Below are 20,087 nucleotides of genomic sequence, written 5' to 3'. Positions count from 1 at the left end.
AAAAAGGTGATTAAAGCTGACTTAAACTGTGCATGCATGTAATATATTTTATATAGGCTATATTAGGCCTATATACAGGATATATTTATATGTATGCACGTCTAGAAATCACTCATCTAACACATCCTATTTAACTCGTCAGTTCGTGTTTATTTGAGCACTTCTGTCAGTGAACGCCGCCTGCAAAACACTAAAATAAATATCAAAGAAATAATGCTTATAATGAGTATTTTGTCGCGCTGCGTCGCTCGTGTCCGTTAGACAGGGTGTATTTAACTTTCTTATTTAGGCTATACACCCTGTCTAACGGACGCGAGCGACGCAGCGCGACAAAATACTCATTATAATCAGTGATGCTACACTGGATGCAGCACAACACGACATGATAAATCCCCGTCCGGTCTGTGAGGTACTTACACAGAGTTCAAACGTCCTGTGTAGACACTAGACAGACTAAACCTGTCGCAACGCAGTTGTGTTGTGTCCGGTTTACTTTTCCGCCACCAAGCGAGCTCAGTAACTCCTCATCTGCACGCGCGCTCTTTGAAATAGGAATCGTTGCCATATTTCTTGTTACCATCTTTTATTTATCGCTGTCTCGTTTGTATTTGGCCAGTTTGGAGAAAGCCTCACCAAACCTGACCAGCCAGCGTTTGCGATCACGAGAACTTGTGCAAACGCTGATGGGTGACATGAATGCAGATATCTCCAGATCCGTGATGTGGTATTTGCTTTCCCAACAAGATCCATCGCCCAACACTAAATTAATTTGCCGAATGCATAAACTGCATTTTCCTGCGCTCAAATCTTCCAATCTAAAGGAAACGCTGTGTTTGAGGTAATTTATTAATGACCATAGACTTAGAATTTGCAACTATTACAGTTATTACACTTATATACAAAACTTTGTATTATGCTTGCTATAGAGTTTGTGACGTCACGTGCACTACCGCCGGTGGCAACCGTCACAGTCCTATACTCCAGAATAGCTTCAATGAGATCAAACTGTGACGATCGTGTACCCAGAGAGACACAGGGAGAGCGAGAGATCCAATTGCAGGTATTTTAATAAAAAGGTAATCCAAATCGTTGTCAAATACAGCCAAGGTCAAAAAGACAGTCCAAACAAAACAAACAAAGGAAAGGGACAGGAAAAGGGACTCGGAATACGAGGGGACTCGGAGGACAAGCAGACAGGAAGAATCTCGGGGGACGAGAATGCTGGACACACGAAGGGTAAGGACTCCATACACACAACAGGAAAAGACTGGAATATATAGGGAGACTAATGACACTAGAGTGTCTGCACCTGGTGCAATTAACAGGAGTGCAATTACTGTGAAGACAGGACCAGACTAGAGGAATTTTAGTGCCTACGGTGAAGTGCCTAAGGGGAAGGGAGCCCACTAGTGGACACCCAGGGAAACAGAGACTAGACAGCGTGACATTACCCCCTCCTCCACGGAGCAGCTGCCAGATGCTCCACTCGAACCCAAGAGAAAACCAAAGACACAAAGAGACCAGGAGGGAGGTGGAGCGGCGGAGGATCAGGGGGAGGGACGGAGGGCCAGATAAAATGGTAAAACAGAGACAAGAGGACCAGGTAAAATGGGGAAACAGAGACAAGAGAAGTGCAACACAAAACAAGGAGTCCTGGAGGGTGGTGGACTGGCGGAGGATCAGGGGGAGGGACGGAGGGCCAGGTCCATAGGAGGAAACAGAAAGAAAGACACAGACAGAAGAACAAAAAAAAAAAAAAAAAACAGTCAAAGAAGGACATCACATGACGCCCACCAGGGAGGAGCAGAAGACCACCATAACCGTGTGGTCGGGACAGACGCCCCCCAGGGCGGAGCAGAAGACCACCACAACCATGTAGTCAGGGCGGAAGCCCCCCAGGGCGGAGCAGAAGACCACCATAACCGTGTGGTCGGGACGGACGCCCCCCAGGGCGGAGCAGAAGACCACCACAACCGTGTGGTCAGAACGGGTGCCCCCCAGGGCAGAGCAGAAGACCACCACATCCGTGTGGTCGAGATCGGAGTCCCCCAGGGTGGAGCAGAAGACCACCACAACCGTGTGGTCAGGGCGGAACAGAAGACCACCACGTCCGTGTGGTTGAACAAGATGCCCCCCAGGGCAGAGCAGAAGACCACCACATCCTTGTGGTCGAGGCAGAAAGCCCCCAGGGCGGAGCAGAAGACCACCACATCCGTGCGGCCGAACCAACGGGAGGACAAGTCTGGTTGGGCAAGTCTGAAACATAGAACATGAGCATGTTAAGGGTAGCCTCCGTGGCCACAACAGGAACAGTCAGAGAGTTTGACTGAGACATGACGAGTCTCTGGAAGTTCCGCAGAGGCGAGGAGAGACTCTGGTAGTTCAGCAGAGACGTGGAACGGTTCTGGTAGTTCATCAGAGACGTGAAGAGGCTCTGGTAGTTCCATAGAGAAGTGACGAGACTCTGATAATCCCATGGTGTTTATACTGGATTCCAGAAGATCGGTGCTTACTTGACTTTGCTCATGAAGATTATTGGTGACTTGCATTTGTTCATGAAGATCAGTGGTGACTTGAATTCTCCCATGAAGAACCCTGGTGACTTGACTCTGTCCTTGAAGGTCACCGGTGACTTGACTCTGTCCTTGAAGGTCACCGGTGACTTGACTCTGTCCTTGAAGGTCACCGGTGACTTGACTCTGTCCTTGAAGATCACCGGTGACTAGCCTTGACTCTGGAAGGTCCACGGTAATTAGCCCTGACTCTGGAAGGTCAACGGTGACTAGCCTTGATTCTGGAAGATCAAAGGGGACTAACCCTGACCTGGAGGGTCCACGAGCACCTGACTCGACTCTGGAGGGTCCACGAGTCCCTGGCTCGACTCTGGAGGGTCAACACGAACTAACCCTGACTCTGAAAGGTTGACAGTGACTGACCCTGACTCTGGAAAGTCGATGGTGACTAGCCCTGACTCTGGAAGGTCTACGGTGACTAACCCTGACTCTGGAGGGTCCACGAGCACCTGACTCGACTGTGGAGGGTCCACGAGCATCTGACTCGACTGTGGAGGGTCAATCGGAACCTGACTCAACTCTGGAAATTCAACGGGCACCTGACTCGACTCTGGAAGGTCAACAGGAACTAGCCCTGACTCTGGAAGGTCAACGGTGACTAACCCTGACTCTGGAAGGTCGACAGTGATTAACCCTGACTCTGGAAGGTCAACGGTGACTAACCCTGACTCTTGAGGGTCCACAAGGACCTGACTCGACTCTGGAAGGTTAACAGGAACCTGACTTGACTCTGGAGGGTCAATTGTGGCTGTTATCAGGTACAGAGGCGATAGATAAGCAGCCATTTTGTGCCATAACTCTGGACCGGCAGCCATCTTGGGCCGTGGCGCTAGACCGGCGGCCATTTTGGTCAGTGGCGCTGGGCCGGCAGCCATCTTGGACAGTGGCACTGGGCCAGCGGCCATCTTACATCATGGTGCTGGGCTGGCGGCCACCTTGTGCTGTGACGCTGGGCTGGCGGCCATCTTTGGCAGTGGCGCTGGGCTGGCGGCCATCCTACCGGAAGAGACAGGAGTGGCTGGGGCATCCCACGGAAGCCGATGCTGCAAGTAGCACACAAACTCCCAGAACCCGATTGTGTCCAATTGATCCAGTTCCTTCTGAGGAACCGAGTCATCCAGTCCAGTATTACAATAGTCCTTAAAGGGGGGGTGAAATGCTATTTCATGCATACAGAGTTTTTTACACTGTTAAATAGTTGGATTCCCATGCTAAACATGGACAAAGTTTAAAAAATTAAGTTGTACGTTTGAAGGAGTATTCTTGTTCCAAAAATACTCCTTCCGGTTTGCCATAAGTTTCGGAAAGTTTTTTTCGAGTATGGGTCTGTGTGACGTTAGATGGAGCGGAATTTCCTCTCCCGGAAGAGCGCGCGCGCCCTTAGAGCAGAGCAGAGATATTCACTGACCAGAGCGAGAGAGCGAAATGTCACAAAAGAAGTGTTTTTGGTTGCCAGGGCAAGACAACCCCGCACAGATTACCAGTGGATGGAGTTTATTTTTACAGAGCATCAACGGAGTTGTGCAAGTGTTTGTGTTTGTTCCCTGCATTTCAAAGATGCTTGTTTTACAAACAAGGCCCAGTTTGACGCCGGATTTGCATATCGTTTATTTCTTAAGGATGATGCAGTCCAAATGAAAAACGGTCACGATCATGTGTTGGAACCGCAGGGGGTGAGTAAAACTGCTTCAAATATCTCTGTGTTATTAACTTAACTATCGGGGCGTAAGCACATCAAGTAAACAACATGCGATGTTGGCATCAAACTGCACTTCCCACATGTACACCTTTAAAGAAAAAAAAAAGAAAGACGACAAAAAGTGGAACTTAGTCATTTTCCAAAATCGCTAAAATATATACAGTTTCAATACATACCACATAGTGACGTCCTGCTGTAATATAGTCTGATCTGATCTGATTCTGGATCATAAATATACGGCTGAATCTGACTGTTAGCCATGGTTTGTTTTGGATGATGGTTTTTTCCTCACGGTAATGTCACAGTTTCCAGACGCTCTCAACGCAAAAGCCTACTCACGCTCGTGATTCTTTAGCTCCGCCCACATGTCACGCCTCCAGCCGCTCGTGTTTTTCCGAAAAAAAAAAAACCGTACGACTATCTTTCTCCGGAAAAAACGGTACAACTATCTTTCTCTTATAAATATAATAAAACTAAAGACTTTTTGGAGATATGAAGGATGCAGTTCTACTCTACAGGTACTCAAGATTAACAGGAGATTGAGTGAAAATGAGCATTTCACCCCCCCTTTAAGGGCCGCATCATTGTACCCCATGCCCTCGGCCAGGGACCAGAACACCAGCACCATGGCACCCACATCATTGCCCTCTTGGCGGAAGGTGGTTAACTTAATGTATTTCGCCCTCCGTTCCACCATACTGGCTGGAGAGGAGACATGAAAGGACATACCGCTAGATCTGTTTGATGGAGTCCTTCTGTGACGATCGTGTACCCAGAGAGACACAGGGAGAGCGAGAGATCCAATTGCAGGTATTTTAATATAAAGGTAATCCAAATCGTTGTCAAATACAGCCAAGGTCAAAACCAAACAGACAGTCCAGACAAAACAAACAAAGGAAAGGGACTCGGAATATGAAAGGACTCGGAGGACGAGCAGACAGGAAGAATCTCGGGGACGAGAATGCTGGACACACGAAGGGTAAGGACTCCGTACAAACAACAGGAAAAGACTGGAATATATAGGGAGACTAATGACACTAGAGTGTCTGCACCTGGTGCAATTAACAGGAGTGCAATTACTGTGAAGACAGGACCAGACTAGAGGAATTCTAGTGCCTACGGTGAAGTGCCTAAGGGGAAGTGAGCCCACTAGTGGACACCCAGGGTTACAGAGACTAGACAGCGTGACACAAACATGTGTTTAGGTTGCCAAGAGTGGTTGCTATGGGTGTTGTAGTAATATAGAGAACCATTGGTTGAAGTGTTCATAGCCGTGTTTTATCGTGCAATAAAACACAGCTATTGACCAATCAGAATCAAGGATTGGAACTAACCGTTTTATAATTATAAAGACATTGATTTTAGCTAATAATACACTTAAACTACACCATGTACCTTTAAAGTAATTAAGTCACAGGTATATGTTTGTTGAGTAATTTACAACGCTTAACCAATCAGAATCAAGGACCGGAACTATCAGTTTTATAATTAATTAACTCCTGTCATACAACTGCTCATACTTTTGGCCATTAACTGAAAATTAATGTAATTTTCTCTTAACTTTGACAGCATAGTTTGTGTAGACCAGCAAACAAAAACTAATGTTTGCATTGAAGTCATTTGCACAGCAAAATGAGCAATAATTGTAGTGCTTTAATTAGACTTGCTTTACACTCAGTCAACTGTTGTTCATGCCTCACCTCAACTTCAAACAGCAACCCCGGGTCCTCCTTAAACAGTGCAGGCAAGAGCAGAATAGCTGCTTCCAACTGTAGTCCTTTAAATAAAACAAGAATTAGGTTAACATAACATGGGTGGATGCTTTTATCTAATAAGTTTTCTTTGTTTTTCAATTAGTTACCAAGACAGTAATTATTACTACCTTTAATAAACTAGAAATTAGAGCTGCACGATTAATCGTTAAAAGATCGCGATCTCGATTCAGACACCCTCTCGATCTCATTTCTAAAAGACAACGATTCCCCGAGTCTGTTAAACCTTTGACAAAGTCTTACCGGATCATTCAAATCCGTGCGTGCACTGCCGCTGACACAGAGAGAGCTCTTACCATGTTTGGTTAAGAAACATCTTCACAAACAGTCTTTTCAACTACACAGTATTATATCTGTCTTACAGTCATTTATATCATCACAGAAATACTGGGATAAAGTTTATAGTTTAAATATAAACATTGATGTCTATATGGCAGCGATCAAAATATAACAAATCCCCTTTTGAAAGTACTGCGCTTTAAATAACGTTTGTCGATTGCATTGTTTCACCAATAGGTGGCGACAAGTGTCTTAATTTATTTGTCAATGAATTAATTTTTCATTCAAGAGAATCCTTCAAAAACGCTGATTCATCCAGAAATGAAACAAGTGTAGTAGGTTTATGAGTGAGTCGTTGAATCAGTGATCTAAACAACTTTTTCATCATTCTAATATTAAAAAAACTGGGGTTTTAAATATATTATATATACACTACCAGTCAAAAGTTTTTGAACCATAAGATGTGTAATGTTTTTTTAAAGTCTCTTCTGCTCACCAAACTATATTTATCTGATCCAAAGTACAGCAAAAACAGTAAAGTTTTGAAATATTTACCATTTAAAATAACTGCTTTCACTTGAATGTATTTTAAAATGTAATTTATTTCTGTGGTGTGCAGCTGTATTTTCAGCATCATTACTCCAGTCTTCAGTGTCACATGATCTTCAGAAATCATTCTAATATGCTGTTTTGCCGTTCAAAAAAAACATTATTATTATTATTATTATTATGTTGAAAACAGATGAGTAGATTTTTTTCAGGTTTCTTTGATAGAAAGTTCAGAAGAACAATAATTGTGTGTAATAGAAATATTTTGTTATAAATGTCTTTGTCACACTTGATCAATTTAAAGAATCCTTGCAAAATAAAATAATTAATTTATATACTTGTGATAATGATAATGTTAATAGTAATAATAATAATAAAGAATCGTAGGAGAATCGTGATCTCTATATGAGATCAAAAAATCGTGATTCTCAATTTATCCAGAATCGTGCAGCCCTACTAGAAATTAGTCTTTATTATTACACAAGACAGATACATGCAGGAACGTATGATCTCAGGCAGATATGGGTGTCAGACAGTGATACACAGAAAATCTAAGCAGTGCAGATTTAATTACCTTTTTTCAGTCTGCCATCTTCACAGTCATCAACCACACACCTGAACTTCTCCATCAGGGGACTCCGTGAAACTTGAAGGATTTTAGTAGCCATTACCGAGAGCTGAGAGAGAATCTGTTGGTCCACATCAACGTTGGTACGGTCTCTCAGATCCCAAAGGAGCTTATGTTAAGATGAAGGCAAAGTAGAAAAGACAGTCATAACTTGTTAGTCATAAGTCATAACTATGGAGGAAATTAATACACTACTGTACTTACCATTTTGGCCAGTCTGAAACATGGAAATTTAGAGATAATCTCCTCCGTGCTGTGGTTAGACACAAAATTTCTCCGGTAGATTTTTATCAGCGCCATCCTTTCTTTAAGAAGCTCTAAGTTTGGTCTAAGCTTCTCGGTTTCCTCTTTTATTACTCGGAGATGTTCCCTGATGCTTCTTTCATCTTCTCCTGCATCAACCTATTGGGGTAGTTAAATTGTTACAAACTCTCAAACTACAACATTGGGAGCAGCGACTTTAAAAATATGAGGGGAAAAGGACCAATGGTCATTCTGCATAGACTTATTTATAACTACAAAAAAGCCAAAATATTCTCAGTTGAAATTTACAGTGACCAATCAACTCGTTGGAACCAGGTTCGAGTTAACCGTTAATTTTGGCATGACATTGGCCTGTAGTCACAAATTACACTATATACACAATTCAATCATTTCTTTAGTAGAACATAAGATGCATCTTATTATACTATTAGCTTCCCATTTTGGAAAATAACATTTATCAGGGTTTTTGAAGGCCAAAATAATTGTCCTCCTGGAGAGTATTGGAGTCTGGAAAAAGGATGCAGCACAATGCCAAGTTTCTTAATAATAAAGCAATCAGTGAAAGTATGGCCTTTAAGATGCACGTTATGTTTAAATAAGGACTGAATGCAAAAAAAGTTAATTTAATAGGTGGGTATGAATAATTTTTTTATGGCAATACATCGTTAAAATTATTATTTAGTGTTTTTTTCACATTCAAAGAGATAATGCTATAAACAGCCACATGTTTTCGTAATAGCAGAAGGATCAGGTATAAGCAAATCACAAGTTTTATTTTTCAAAATGTATCACTGTTTTAAGTATAGATAATGCCAATGAATAATACTTTTCATTATGTCCAAATATTAATTTCCATATAATATTGCTTTTCATATTTCTTGTGATGTTCATACTGTAAAACTGAATTAATTTCAAGGGCTGAAAATATGAAGACAGGATTTGAACAGATATTTTGCAGGCCTTGCCATTACAAATCCTTTAAAATGACGATGATGTCCATGGATTATCGCAGAAATTGCAATTATACAAAGTTTACTGCCAAATTCAAGATTTTTACCATGGTACTTGGATAAGCGTCCGCTGTCTGAAGAGGTCGCTTCCTTCTTGCCCAGCTCTCTTTCAGTCGCTGTATTTCATTGTTGGCAACAAGAGGCTGCCTTTCCTTCTTAAACTTATTTCTGAGTGATTCAAGCAGGGCATCCTTGAAACAACAAGAGATTGTAGTTTTTAATGAAACATTTACCTTCATGCTAACAGTCAGCCTCATTGCAAAAACCTATGGAGCAAGTTTTTTTTGTTGTATACACAATTTTTTGACCAGGTGCATTTTGGGTATATGCATACTTGCAGTATGTTCTTGAAGAGTTTGACTTATAAATTTAAAAGCCTTTTAGAATTTCCTAAACGCATCATGAAAATACAGAGCTTTCTTCCTCATAAAACAGTTTACTGCCATGAAATAAAATACCAAATGGACCTACTAGAAAGTGTATTCTTGACAAAAAAAATTCATTTCTAATTATTATTATTCGTAAAACTATGAACTCATTTTGAATAACATTACATACAACTGAAAACTTACATATCCAGACCCGATACTTTCCCTTAGATATGGGTAATCCATTATCACATTTGACAGAAGCTCAATGTATTGAAGATGAGTTGGGTACCTAACATCAGAAGGAGAAAAGCATACTAGTTGTTAGTAACTATACCAGCCATAGCAACTACACACTGAGAATTCTAAGGTAAGGGAACATTGTCACAAATATGCTCTGTCTAGTCTGTACCTGTTCTCATTAGTCACTGATTAGTTAACCTTCATCCACCTGTGTCTGGATAGTTTCCTCATTTCCTCAATTTGTATTTAGGCCATCCTTAAAAATATTATTGCTTGCGGTAACAGGTTCGACCATGTCAAATTTAGTCTGATCGATTAAGTTATTGCATTCAAGTAACTAGTACAAATCCAATAAAGTAATATTAATTTTAATTTAATAAGTATTGAGAATATAAATTGCCTAGGCCTAGATACATACACAGGCAACTTTCTTTCTTTTAAATAAAAACCTGTGCCATCATCTATGATTATGTTTACAATGTTGGTTTAAACATGACACATAGTATGGCCTGTACGTTCGCTTTTTTCACACTAAATATGCGCAACCAGGCAACCACCAAGAAAAAAACAACAACAACAGGAGATTTCTACTATTTGTTACATATAACCCTTATGTACGTCTGGCAAGAATCGTGTATTGATATTGTATTTGTTACAGTGCAATTAATCAAGCATTTAGCAAGCTAGAAAGGCACAAGTAGTAGCAACTTACATTGTTTTCTTACTGAGGTAGTCAAAAAGAGACTGGATCAGTAGACTCCGTAGTTTTGTTTTACTTGCACTCTTCAGATCAGAATCTCTTCTGTCTATGGCCATCCTCAGCACTGTTGGAAAAACTAAAGAGGTATCTGGACCGGACTGTGCTTGGCTGGAGTTATCAATGTTTCTTGGAGGGTTCTCTCTACAGAGAAATAAAATTTGAGCAAGAAAAGGGAAATTCAATAAGAGACTTATCAAATTCATAGGTGTGATTGGTAAAGGACAAAAAAGCAGGAAAATATACGGCGCACCTACCATGAACACCAATGTAAAAGAGTGGGCACAGTGATTGTGTTTTGGCGTATGGGATACCATTCTGATTACCTGCTCATTGGTGTGCTTTTAAGTTTCTCCAACTGGGTCAGAAACAGACTCTGTTTGCGAATGACCGGAAAGAGCCTCTCAGACATCCTCTCTGAGATAACAGCAAGAGTGGCTCCATCTATCTCATGTTCTAGAATCGAAAAAGCATTTAATTAAGAAGGAGAGGTTCAATAAATAGCAAGCATTGTTATGAATTTACCAATTAGACCTTGCCTTGCTACATTCCAGGAAGTGACAAAATCTTGTGAAAAATGTGTATTCTGTTGATCAATTGCTGCAATCAAAGCTAAATGAAACATGTTGTAGCTTATCAAATTTATAACCTTGCAGCTCTCCTTTCAGGAGACCATTGGAAAAATATCATGGTATAGGTTCAGTGGTATTGGTTAATCACAAATTAAAGCTTGACTGGCACATTGCATCGCTAACAACAAGATTCTGATTCTGTTCATCACTGAAATCCAACAAATCATTAGCCTAAATTTAAATCAAGTTGAAATTACAAATAACTTAGTATATCTCACAGGGCGATGAAGCAGTGTGATGAACAGGTTGTCCTCTTGATCTGTGTATGCGTCAAGGGCATGGAAGTCAGTTTCCTCCCCAGGTGTAATGGCCACCCACTGAGTTGTTGATCGGACACCATAGGCATGCAGATGCTCAGAGAAGCACCAAGTTTGGTAGAGTCTTCCGCACAATTTCCACTGACTGTGGTACTTAACAATATGTAGAACTTTCAAAAAAACTGGGATTTCCTCAGCATGCACAAGGTCAAGGATCAAGAAGTCTCCAGTGGTGTATCTGACTCTGTCATATATCACTTGTTTGGTTTTCCAGAGTGTATCATTCAGTTCAGCAGAGTCCTCTGCAATAATCTCTCTAAGCTGAGAGGGTAGTGCATTCAAACGTATCTCTATTAAAGAGTACGGGACATCTTCCGAGACATGGTGTCCAGTTGATTGTGCTTCCCAACACTGGCGCATTTGATAGCGCTTTGCCAAAGTCTTTGCAATATTCTGGTAATTGTTTACAATTGATGAAAGGCGTTTAAAGTACAGGTGTTTGGCCTCATACCTGAGACACCAATGTGCTCTCAGTGGACCATGTTGTTTGATTAATCGAGGATAGTGAACCAGAAAGTGAATCTTTGGAGTGAATTTGTCAGGGAAAAGCTTCTGAAAATTCTTCAGAAATTCTGTGATGAGAGCAGACAATGGACTCAACCAACTTGTTTTGATCACAGGTGCCAGTACTATGTCACATATAGATCTAAATAGCAAATAAAGAGCCCAGTAAGTGTTGTCCTGAGGGATGGAGCTTCCAATTAAAAAAGGTAAGAGTCGGAAAAGGGTCAGTTTTTCAACAGCTTTTCCTGGGATGGCACCTTGCTGCAAAGCAGATGGCTTCAGCAAAACAGGCCTGTGAGTTATATCATTTTGTCCAAAGGGGAACTGTTGTAGCTGGTCATTAAACTGTTGCACTGTTACCAGCCTTTCACGGGTAAGATTTAGCAAGACTAATTTCAGAACCTGTGGGATGACACCTTCAAGAATATCATGCATCAAGTCAGGCGGAAAGGATTCAGTAACCTCAAAATGAGGCAGTTTATCAAAAGGGCAGCGTCCAGTAACACCATACAAAGTTTTACCATCTGGCACTTGTAAATGTCTACAGTGTGTGTCAGGAGTCCGGAGAATACACTCACTTTCCTCAGTTTTGTTACCAATGTCACGGTGGTGACATAGACAGAAACGACAGATCCGTCCTTGACTAAAGCAAGTATTGAAACCAGCCAAGGAATGGGCTGATAAATTGTCAGCACAAATGGAAATCACGGAGCCTTTGAAAACACAGGACTTGTCATCAATGTCAACTGATACACCACGGCACTGAAGTTCACAAAGGTCGCGAAGAAGAGGATTCAAAATTTGCTCGTAACTATACTTCTGAAGCAATCGGTTTCTGACAAGTACAGCCACATGTATATTTTGAAGACTGGAACGATACTTCAGAGGAATATTTCCAAGAACAAAGTAGACACTTAAAATTTTGTGGATCTGCCTTTTGGATCCTAAACAATTTACAATTTCAAATTCATCAGTATATAACTGGAGCCTCAGCTGTGTCTCAGATCCATCAAAAAAGGCGTGCTGCTGAAAAATGAATCCATCTGTGAAGTCTTTAAGTGTTTCGCCATCAAAAGCTGTGTCTTCCAAAACATAAGGAAAAACATCATCTCTTTTCAGAATATTTTTTAAAACTTCCAAAATGGGAATATACTGGAAAGTCTCTTTTCTTCCTGTCGAGTCAAATCCGAGTAAATACTCTACTGGTTCAATTAACCCAAACTCTCTTATACAGTATCTCTCAAACTGAAAGTCTGATGCAATAACATCAAAACACTTCCCAAAAAGGTTGTCTTCAACCAAGGACTTCAAGTTTGAATGATTATCAATATTGATATTTGTTTCTTCTAAACAGAACTTAAGAAGGTCCTGGGACTGTTCATTAAAAAGTTCAATGAGTATTTTCACTTCATGAGTAATAGTATGCCGAACAGTTTTTGGGAGGATGTGCTTTTCTTGAAGTTTTAAACAAAACAATGCAAAATGTCTCTCAATTAGTGATCTGAAACCACATATTTTTTCAGAAAAAGAGATATTTGGTTCTTCAGAATCAAAAGTTTCCTCGAAATCATTAAAAGTAGGTGAGGTGCCTGGAATCTCCTGATTGTTCTCTGAATCCTCTGCGTCTCTCACGATTTTATGAGTCCGAAAAACATGGACACGTAAAGAACTTACTCTTCTGTACCTTTTTTGGCACCCATCGTGGCCACATACAACAAAGAAATGTGGCTCATTCTCATGGAAATACTGCAGGTGTTTGAGGTATTTGTTGTAAGAGACTGTTCTTACATGGCAGTTAGGGCACTGGTGCATTGATCACAGAATACTTGAAGCTCACCCTCAAAAGTTTCACAGAATTCCCCCAAGTCAATATCTTTCAACCACTGGCAAACTTGGACAGAAGTCCAACCTGTGAAGTCTGTCATAACCTGAAGAAAGACACAAAATAACAAAACAAACAAATTAAAACACTAGGATGAATGTAGGCCTATAACCCATCTACAGCAGCCCAGTAATGACAAACATTAATAATTAAAAAATTTAAGCATGTTGACAGTATTTTATGATTGGACATGGACATTTGAACCTTATTTGAACATTTTGATAGTTGGTTGCCAATAAAGTCTGAATGTGTATCCCTCAAAAATTTGTATTTGTTTTCCACTGAAGAAATAAAGACATGGATATCTTGAATGACATAGGGGTTAGTAAATTATCAGGACATTTTCATTTTGAGGTGAACTAACTTAATCCTTTAAATGGACTCTACACTATCAGGCGAGACACTAACGTTACAAGACTACACAGTATCCATGGTAACGATGCAGCTAGCTATACAACCCGCCACTTTTCGCTATTAGTGATTTGAAAAGATATTAAACGGTAGTGTTATAACTTTATATCTGGAGAAAGTCAAGAAAAGAACGACCCCAGTTAACTTACACTTAAGTTACTTAACTTAACATACAGTTCAATGTTTGTGAAACAACATATTTATTAGCCAACACGGTTGGTCAGGCTCCTCAGTCAACTAACAGTAGACTGATACTAATCTTAGCATTAATGTCACAAAACACGGTAAAACTTTTGCAAAATACAATGAAAAGTTTCCCCTGACAAGTAACTTAACGTTTATTGTATATTTCACTCGCAGTATGCGCTATGACACTCACCTCGAAAGATATCTTCTGTCTCTTTTTAGAAATGTGTTCGTCGTCGTCGTCCTGGTTTTGATTGACGTCGAGTCCAACGGTTTTTCTAGAGTGTTCTTTGAGGAATGCGGCGCTCGCCCTCGCTCACGTGCACCTGAACTGCACAGTGCACGCTATTCGGCGCATACAATATATTTGTTAATTTAATTTAAATGTTATATAGCGTGCACTGTGCATATATATATATATATATATATATATATATATATATATATATATATATATATATATATATATATTATTTATGGAAAAAAAAATATATATAGTTTTTTTTTTATTGAACTTAAAAAATTCTTGACACATTTTCACATTTTGTAAGTAGAAATTGAAACACGTTTTTAAACATAACTTCTCACTTATTTTAGGCTAATTATTTGAGGCCTATACCTACACAAACAAAAAGCATGGATGAATATGAATATGAATATATGTTTTTATTGAAGTTTGTGACATAATTTCGGTATATATCTGACTTCACATCCATACCAAAAAAATTTCTGTGGTCAAAAAGTCTTGTGTGGAGGCCTTTGATATGTGCCTTGTGTTCAGGAAAATCACAGTATTTTAATGTAATTTTTCTAATCCTATCACCAACTAAAGCTAAGACACTTAGGATATTAGAGAACTAATATCACTAAGAATTAGGGACTTAACAGGTTATTTGCATGGCAGTGGTGCCATATAGCACCATATCCACCGCAAAGAACCGCTGAAGAACCGCTGAAGAACCAAACTGGGCTTAACAGGTTCTTTAAATGGTAGTGGTGCTATATAGCACCATATCCACCACAAAGAACCCCTGAAGAACCGCTGAAGAACCATTATTTTTTAGAGTGTATATATATATATATATAAATATATCCTGTATATAATATATATAAAATATATTACATGCATGCACAGTTTAAGTCAGCTTTAATCACCTTTTTTGGGTAATTCCATGAATTAACTGACCACGACACTGCTTGCACATAGTTTATTTCGCAGATATGGAAGGATATGCACAAAGAAAGCGCGCACCGGCAGGACCGTTACCGCGCTCGCTTAACTTGCACCTGATAATAAAGTGAAGAGGAGCGCGTGTCTGAAACGTCTCCTGATCATTCATTCTGCGACTGAATAAATTCACTTCTTGTCATGAGAAAAAGTGACAGAAGCAGCAGTTGTGCCTCCAGCGGTTGTTGGTCCATGACTACCGCGCTGGTAAAAATCAGCCACCGTCACAGCCCTACGTGTGATAAGTGTCTCGTCACGCCCCTAGTGCATGACTATTTCATTCCCTCAATTAATAAATTGTCTGCACGATTTACTTATTTGTTCCTTCGATTTGCTAAATCGTGTCCACAACTTATAAATCGAGAGAACAAATTAGACAATTGTGCAGACAATTTAGCAAATCAAGGGAACAAAATAGTAATCGTGTGCACGTTTTAGTAATATATTCTTGAGTATATGTGGGTGTGTTCTGGGTGTGTCTACTTGTTTCCGTTTTCGTGCAGTTGTGTAAATGTGACCACGGTCAATTTCTTGTTTTGTCCAGGTGTGTCATTGATTTGCACATAGTGAGAGGAAGTTACACAAATACAGTCTTACACAAGGAGTGAAGCTGAAGAGATAAGAAATATTTTAATATATAGATGGACCACGACATGTGAAGAGTCAAGTTATCAACACACCAGGTTATAGTGATAGCAATAATAAAATATGTGGCACAAAGCCATATAGTCATCCTCAATATAATTTGTGTTAATTGTCTTGCCAGTGGAATATGTTAATGGTACAGCAGCCCAAATACTGTGTATGGCATGAAAAATTTAACAATCCTTAATATCCAAGTTCTCTGCCAAAGCAGCACAGTTCCTTAAATATATCTGATATAGTATAATAACCTGTTTTCTATCTGTTGTACTGATGTTAATATTAAGTTGATATTGATAATTGGTTCCTTCCAATGTTTTACTTCTGTGCCCATTGAGATCCAAATGTTATTCCAGTGCCACAAGTCATTCTAAGTCAAAAAATAAATGTATGATCATTTTATTAATTTTTTTATTATTATTACTGATGTGCCACTGTAAGCAAAACAGGTCAAATTAAGATAATTTTGACAAAATCACTGACCTCAATCCTTAATTTAATCCTTGAATTGAGTTTTCAGTGAGGCTATGAAAAATATTGAGGTAATGTTTGTTTCTTGCACTTTGAACTGGCATTCCCTTTTGCTGCAAGATTCTCTGAAAGGGATTTCCCAAGTTCACCCAATCCTTGGAGGCCTGAAAAGAATCTTCTGTAGAAACAGCAGGGGTTTTTCTTTTCTTCTTTTTTGTTTTTTTACAAAAAACAAATCCATGTAAAAAAAAAAAAAAATGTCTGCATGTAACCTATGTACAGTATTTTCTATTTTCTCAGCCACCAGGTGGGGTATTCCCAAAATTGTTCATGGCGTTGTGTTATTACTTTTATTAATGATACAAACTTTATACATGTGTTGATTTTTTTATTGTGATTACATTCTGAATAGATATAATATTCCATATCAGAATGAAAACCTAAATGAAACTAAAAAGAAAAAAAGTGAGACTAGACTGGTTAGGATTTATAGTAGGCAAACACGGTGGTATAATATTGAGTTATACAACAGAGTGATATTTCATTTTAAAATGTTCTAATTGTTAGAATAAATTGTATATTCTTGCCTTTGAGATCGCAAATATAATTTTGGTTCAGGTTGGGTTATCTGAGCAGAGGAGAGCTGGGGCCAGGGACCAAAGAATGAGACACACAAGTGGTGCATTCATTCTAAGCTCAACTTTGTTGTGCATGGGGTGGCACTTTTATACAGCATCTTATACAGGAAGTGAGGCAATGGAAATGTCTGGAAAATACACAAGAGCAAGGTTCAAATCTTAGCACATCATACTTTCATCACCCAATGTCTTTTAACACAAGATGTTCACGTGCACCAGCAGAATCTCACACTAATGTCTTCTGTTTTCCTAAAGGCAGTCTCTGTGCCATCTAGAAAGTGGTTTGAAGAGGATTTGAGTCTGGAGTGGGGTCAAAGGGTCTCAAAGGGGAGTCTGTTTTTTGGTTTTAAGACTTGGGAGGGCAATCTGCTGCTTTTGTCTTCAGTCATGTTTTCTTTATGTGATAGCTGGAATGTGCCCTCTTCTGGCCCATTTATCTTGAGTTAACTGCTTAAAGTTGGCTGTGCTGGATGCACACAACTCATAGTCCGTTGAGAAGTAAAAAGTTAAATCGGACTTGCTAGTATCACATTGACAGGATCTCTTATTTTATGGTTCTGGAGTGTTGAATTGGATCACTTGTGAAATTCTGCTTCTTGCTTTGCTTTGGTATAGTTCTGAAAATCTTATAACTTTCTGATCTTATGTAAGGTCCTGTACACTACTGTTTAAAAGTGTGGAGTTAATTTTTTTTCTTAATGCTCATCAAGGCAGCATGTATTTGTTTAAAATATACAATAAAAACTGAAGTATTATAAAATGTCATTGTCATTTTAAATAGCTATTTTCTTATGCTTTAAAATTATCAATGTAAACAAAAGTGATATCTTTTTCAGAGATCTTTATACAGTATTGTTCAAAATAATAGCAGTACAATGTGACTAACCAGAATAATCAAGGTTTTTAGTATATTTTTTATTGCTACGTGGCAAACAAGTTACCAGTAGGTTCAGTAGATTGTCAGAAAACAAACAAGACCCAGCATTCATGATATGCACGCTCTTAAGGCTGTGCAATTGGGCAATTAGTTGAAAGGGGTGTGTTCAAAAAAATAGCAGTGTCTACCTTTGACTGTACAAACTCAAAACTATTTTGTACAAACATTTTTTTTTTCTGGGATTTAGCAATCCTGTGAATCACTAAACTAATATTTAGTTGTATGACCACAGTTTTTTAAAACTGCTTGACATCTGTGTGGCATGGAGTCAACCAACTTGTGGCACCTCTCAGCTGTTATTCCACTCCATGATTCTTTAACAACATTCCACAATTCATTCACATTTCTTGGTTTTGCTTCAGAAACAGCATTTTTGATATCACCCCACAAGTTCTCAATTGGATTAAGGTCTGGAGATTGGGCTGGCCACTCCATAACATTAATTTTGTTGGTTTGGAACCAAGACTTTGCCCGTTTACTAGTGTGTTTTGGGTCATTGTCTTGTTGAAACAACCATTTCAAGGGCATGTCCTCTTCAGCATAGGGCAACATGACCTCTTCAAGTATTTTAACATATGCAAACTGATCCATGATCCCTGGTATGCGATAAATAGGCCCAACACCATAGTAGGAGAAACATGCCAATATCATGATGCTTGCACCTCCATGCTTCACTGTCTTCACTGTGTACTGTGGCTTGAATTCAGAGTTTGGGGGTCGTCTCACAAACTGCCTGTGGCCCTTGGACCCAAAAAGAACAATTTTACTCTCATCAGTCCACAAAATGTTCCTCCATTTCTCTTTAGGCCAGTTGATGTGTTCTTTGGCAAATTGTAACCTCTTCTGCACATGCCTTTTTTTTAACAGAGGGACTTTGCGGGGGATTCTTGAAAATAGATTAGCTTCACACAGACGTCTTCTAACTGTCACAGTACTTACAGGTAACTCCAGACTGTCTTTGATCATCCTGGAGGTGATCATTGGCTGAGCCTTTGCCATTCTGGTTATTCTTCTATCCATTTTGATGGTTGTCTTCCGTTTTCTTCCACGTCTCTCTGGTTTTGCTCTCCATTTTAAGGCATTGGAGATCATTTTAGCTGAACAGCCTATCATTTTTTGCACCTCTTTATAGGTTTTCCCCTCTCTAATCAACTTTTTAATCAAAGTACGCTGTTCTTCTGAACAATGTCTTGAACGACCCATTTTCCTCAGCTTTCAAATGCATGTTCAACAAGTGTTGGCTTCATCCTTAAATAGGGGCCACCTGATTCACACCTGTTTCTTCACAAAATTGATGACCTCAGTGATTGAATGCCACACTGCTATTTTTTTGAACACACCCCTTTCAACTAATTCAACTAATTGCCCAATTGCACAGCCTTAAGAGCGTGCATATCATGAATGCTGGGTCTCATTTGTTTTCTGAGAATCTACTGAACCTACTGGTAACTTGTTTGCCACGTAGCAATAAAAAAAATACGAAAAAACCTTGATTATTCTGGTTAGTCACATTGTACTGCTATTATTTTGAACAATACTGTATAGAACATTTGAAGTTGATATTTTTTTGTAACATTATAAAAAACTTTACTGTCACTTTTTGATCAATTTATTGCATTCTCGAATAAAAAAAATAATTTATTTTAAAAAGTATGTGACCCCACACTTTTAAAGGTAAGTGTACATTACAGGTTTTCAGTGCTAAGTTTGTGCAGGAATGATAAACCAGGTTGTGTTTAAACAACACAACGGATAAGAAAACAATCTCCTTTTGTTAAGTGTTTTTTTTTTTACGTCTTCAACAGGCAGATAGCTGTTTGTGCAATTACTGCATGCTTAAAAAAACAGATACTACACTTAATATATATTTTTTTTTGTCTTGAATGACAAGATCAAAGAGATTTTTATCTTCCGGCCCTTAACACTCCACAGGGAACCAAGGGGATTACAACACAGGCTGCACCCCACATGGAAATGACCTTTTTTACACATCATGATAAAAAACAGACCAAAGATGCTCCATTAGGTTTGCAGTCAAAAATTCAGCTGGCAACCTAAGACAGGTCTTAATGTCAAATGTTAACAGGACCTTTATCA

General features: G+C 39.4%; 1 protein-coding gene across 1 annotated transcript; it reads right to left on the bottom strand.

Moving 5' to 3' along the window:
- Positions 1 to 10,093: 10,093 nt before the first annotated feature.
- On the bottom strand, positions 10,094 to 14,416 carry LOC113056631 (sterile alpha motif domain-containing protein 3-like). The gene is made up of 4 exons (XM_026223415.1): positions 14,268 to 14,416; positions 13,433 to 13,523; positions 10,469 to 10,598; positions 10,094 to 10,286 (listed from the first exon to the last, which is right to left on the bottom strand). The coding sequence occupies exons 2-4, from the start codon at positions 13,518 to 13,520 to the stop codon at positions 10,094 to 10,096; spliced, it is 411 nt and encodes a 136-aa protein (XP_026079200.1). The 5' UTR covers positions 13,521 to 13,523; positions 14,268 to 14,416.
- Between the last annotated feature and the right edge of the window lie 5,671 nt (positions 14,417 to 20,087).

This window comes from Carassius auratus, chromosome 4 (genome assembly GCF_003368295.1).
Source record: "Carassius auratus strain Wakin chromosome 4, ASM336829v1, whole genome shotgun sequence".
Classification (NCBI taxonomy): domain Eukaryota; kingdom Metazoa; phylum Chordata; class Actinopteri; order Cypriniformes; family Cyprinidae; genus Carassius; species Carassius auratus.
Note: the sequence above shows the minus strand (reverse complement) of the source record. Positions and strands in the feature narration are given on the sequence as shown.

Coding starts and splice junctions, on each gene's coding strand:
- LOC113056631 (XM_026223415.1), bottom strand. CDS start 13,520: ATGACAGACTTCACAGGTTGGACTTCTGTCCAAGTTTGCCAGTGGTTG. Junction 10,599..13,432: donor ATTCTGTGAAACTTTTGAGG/GTGAGCTTCAAG, acceptor TTTCGATTCTAG/AACATGAGATAGATGGAGCC. Junction 10,287..10,468: donor AAAAGCACACCAATGAGCAG/GTAATCAGAATG, acceptor ATTTCTCTGTAG/AGAGAACCCTCCAAGAAACA.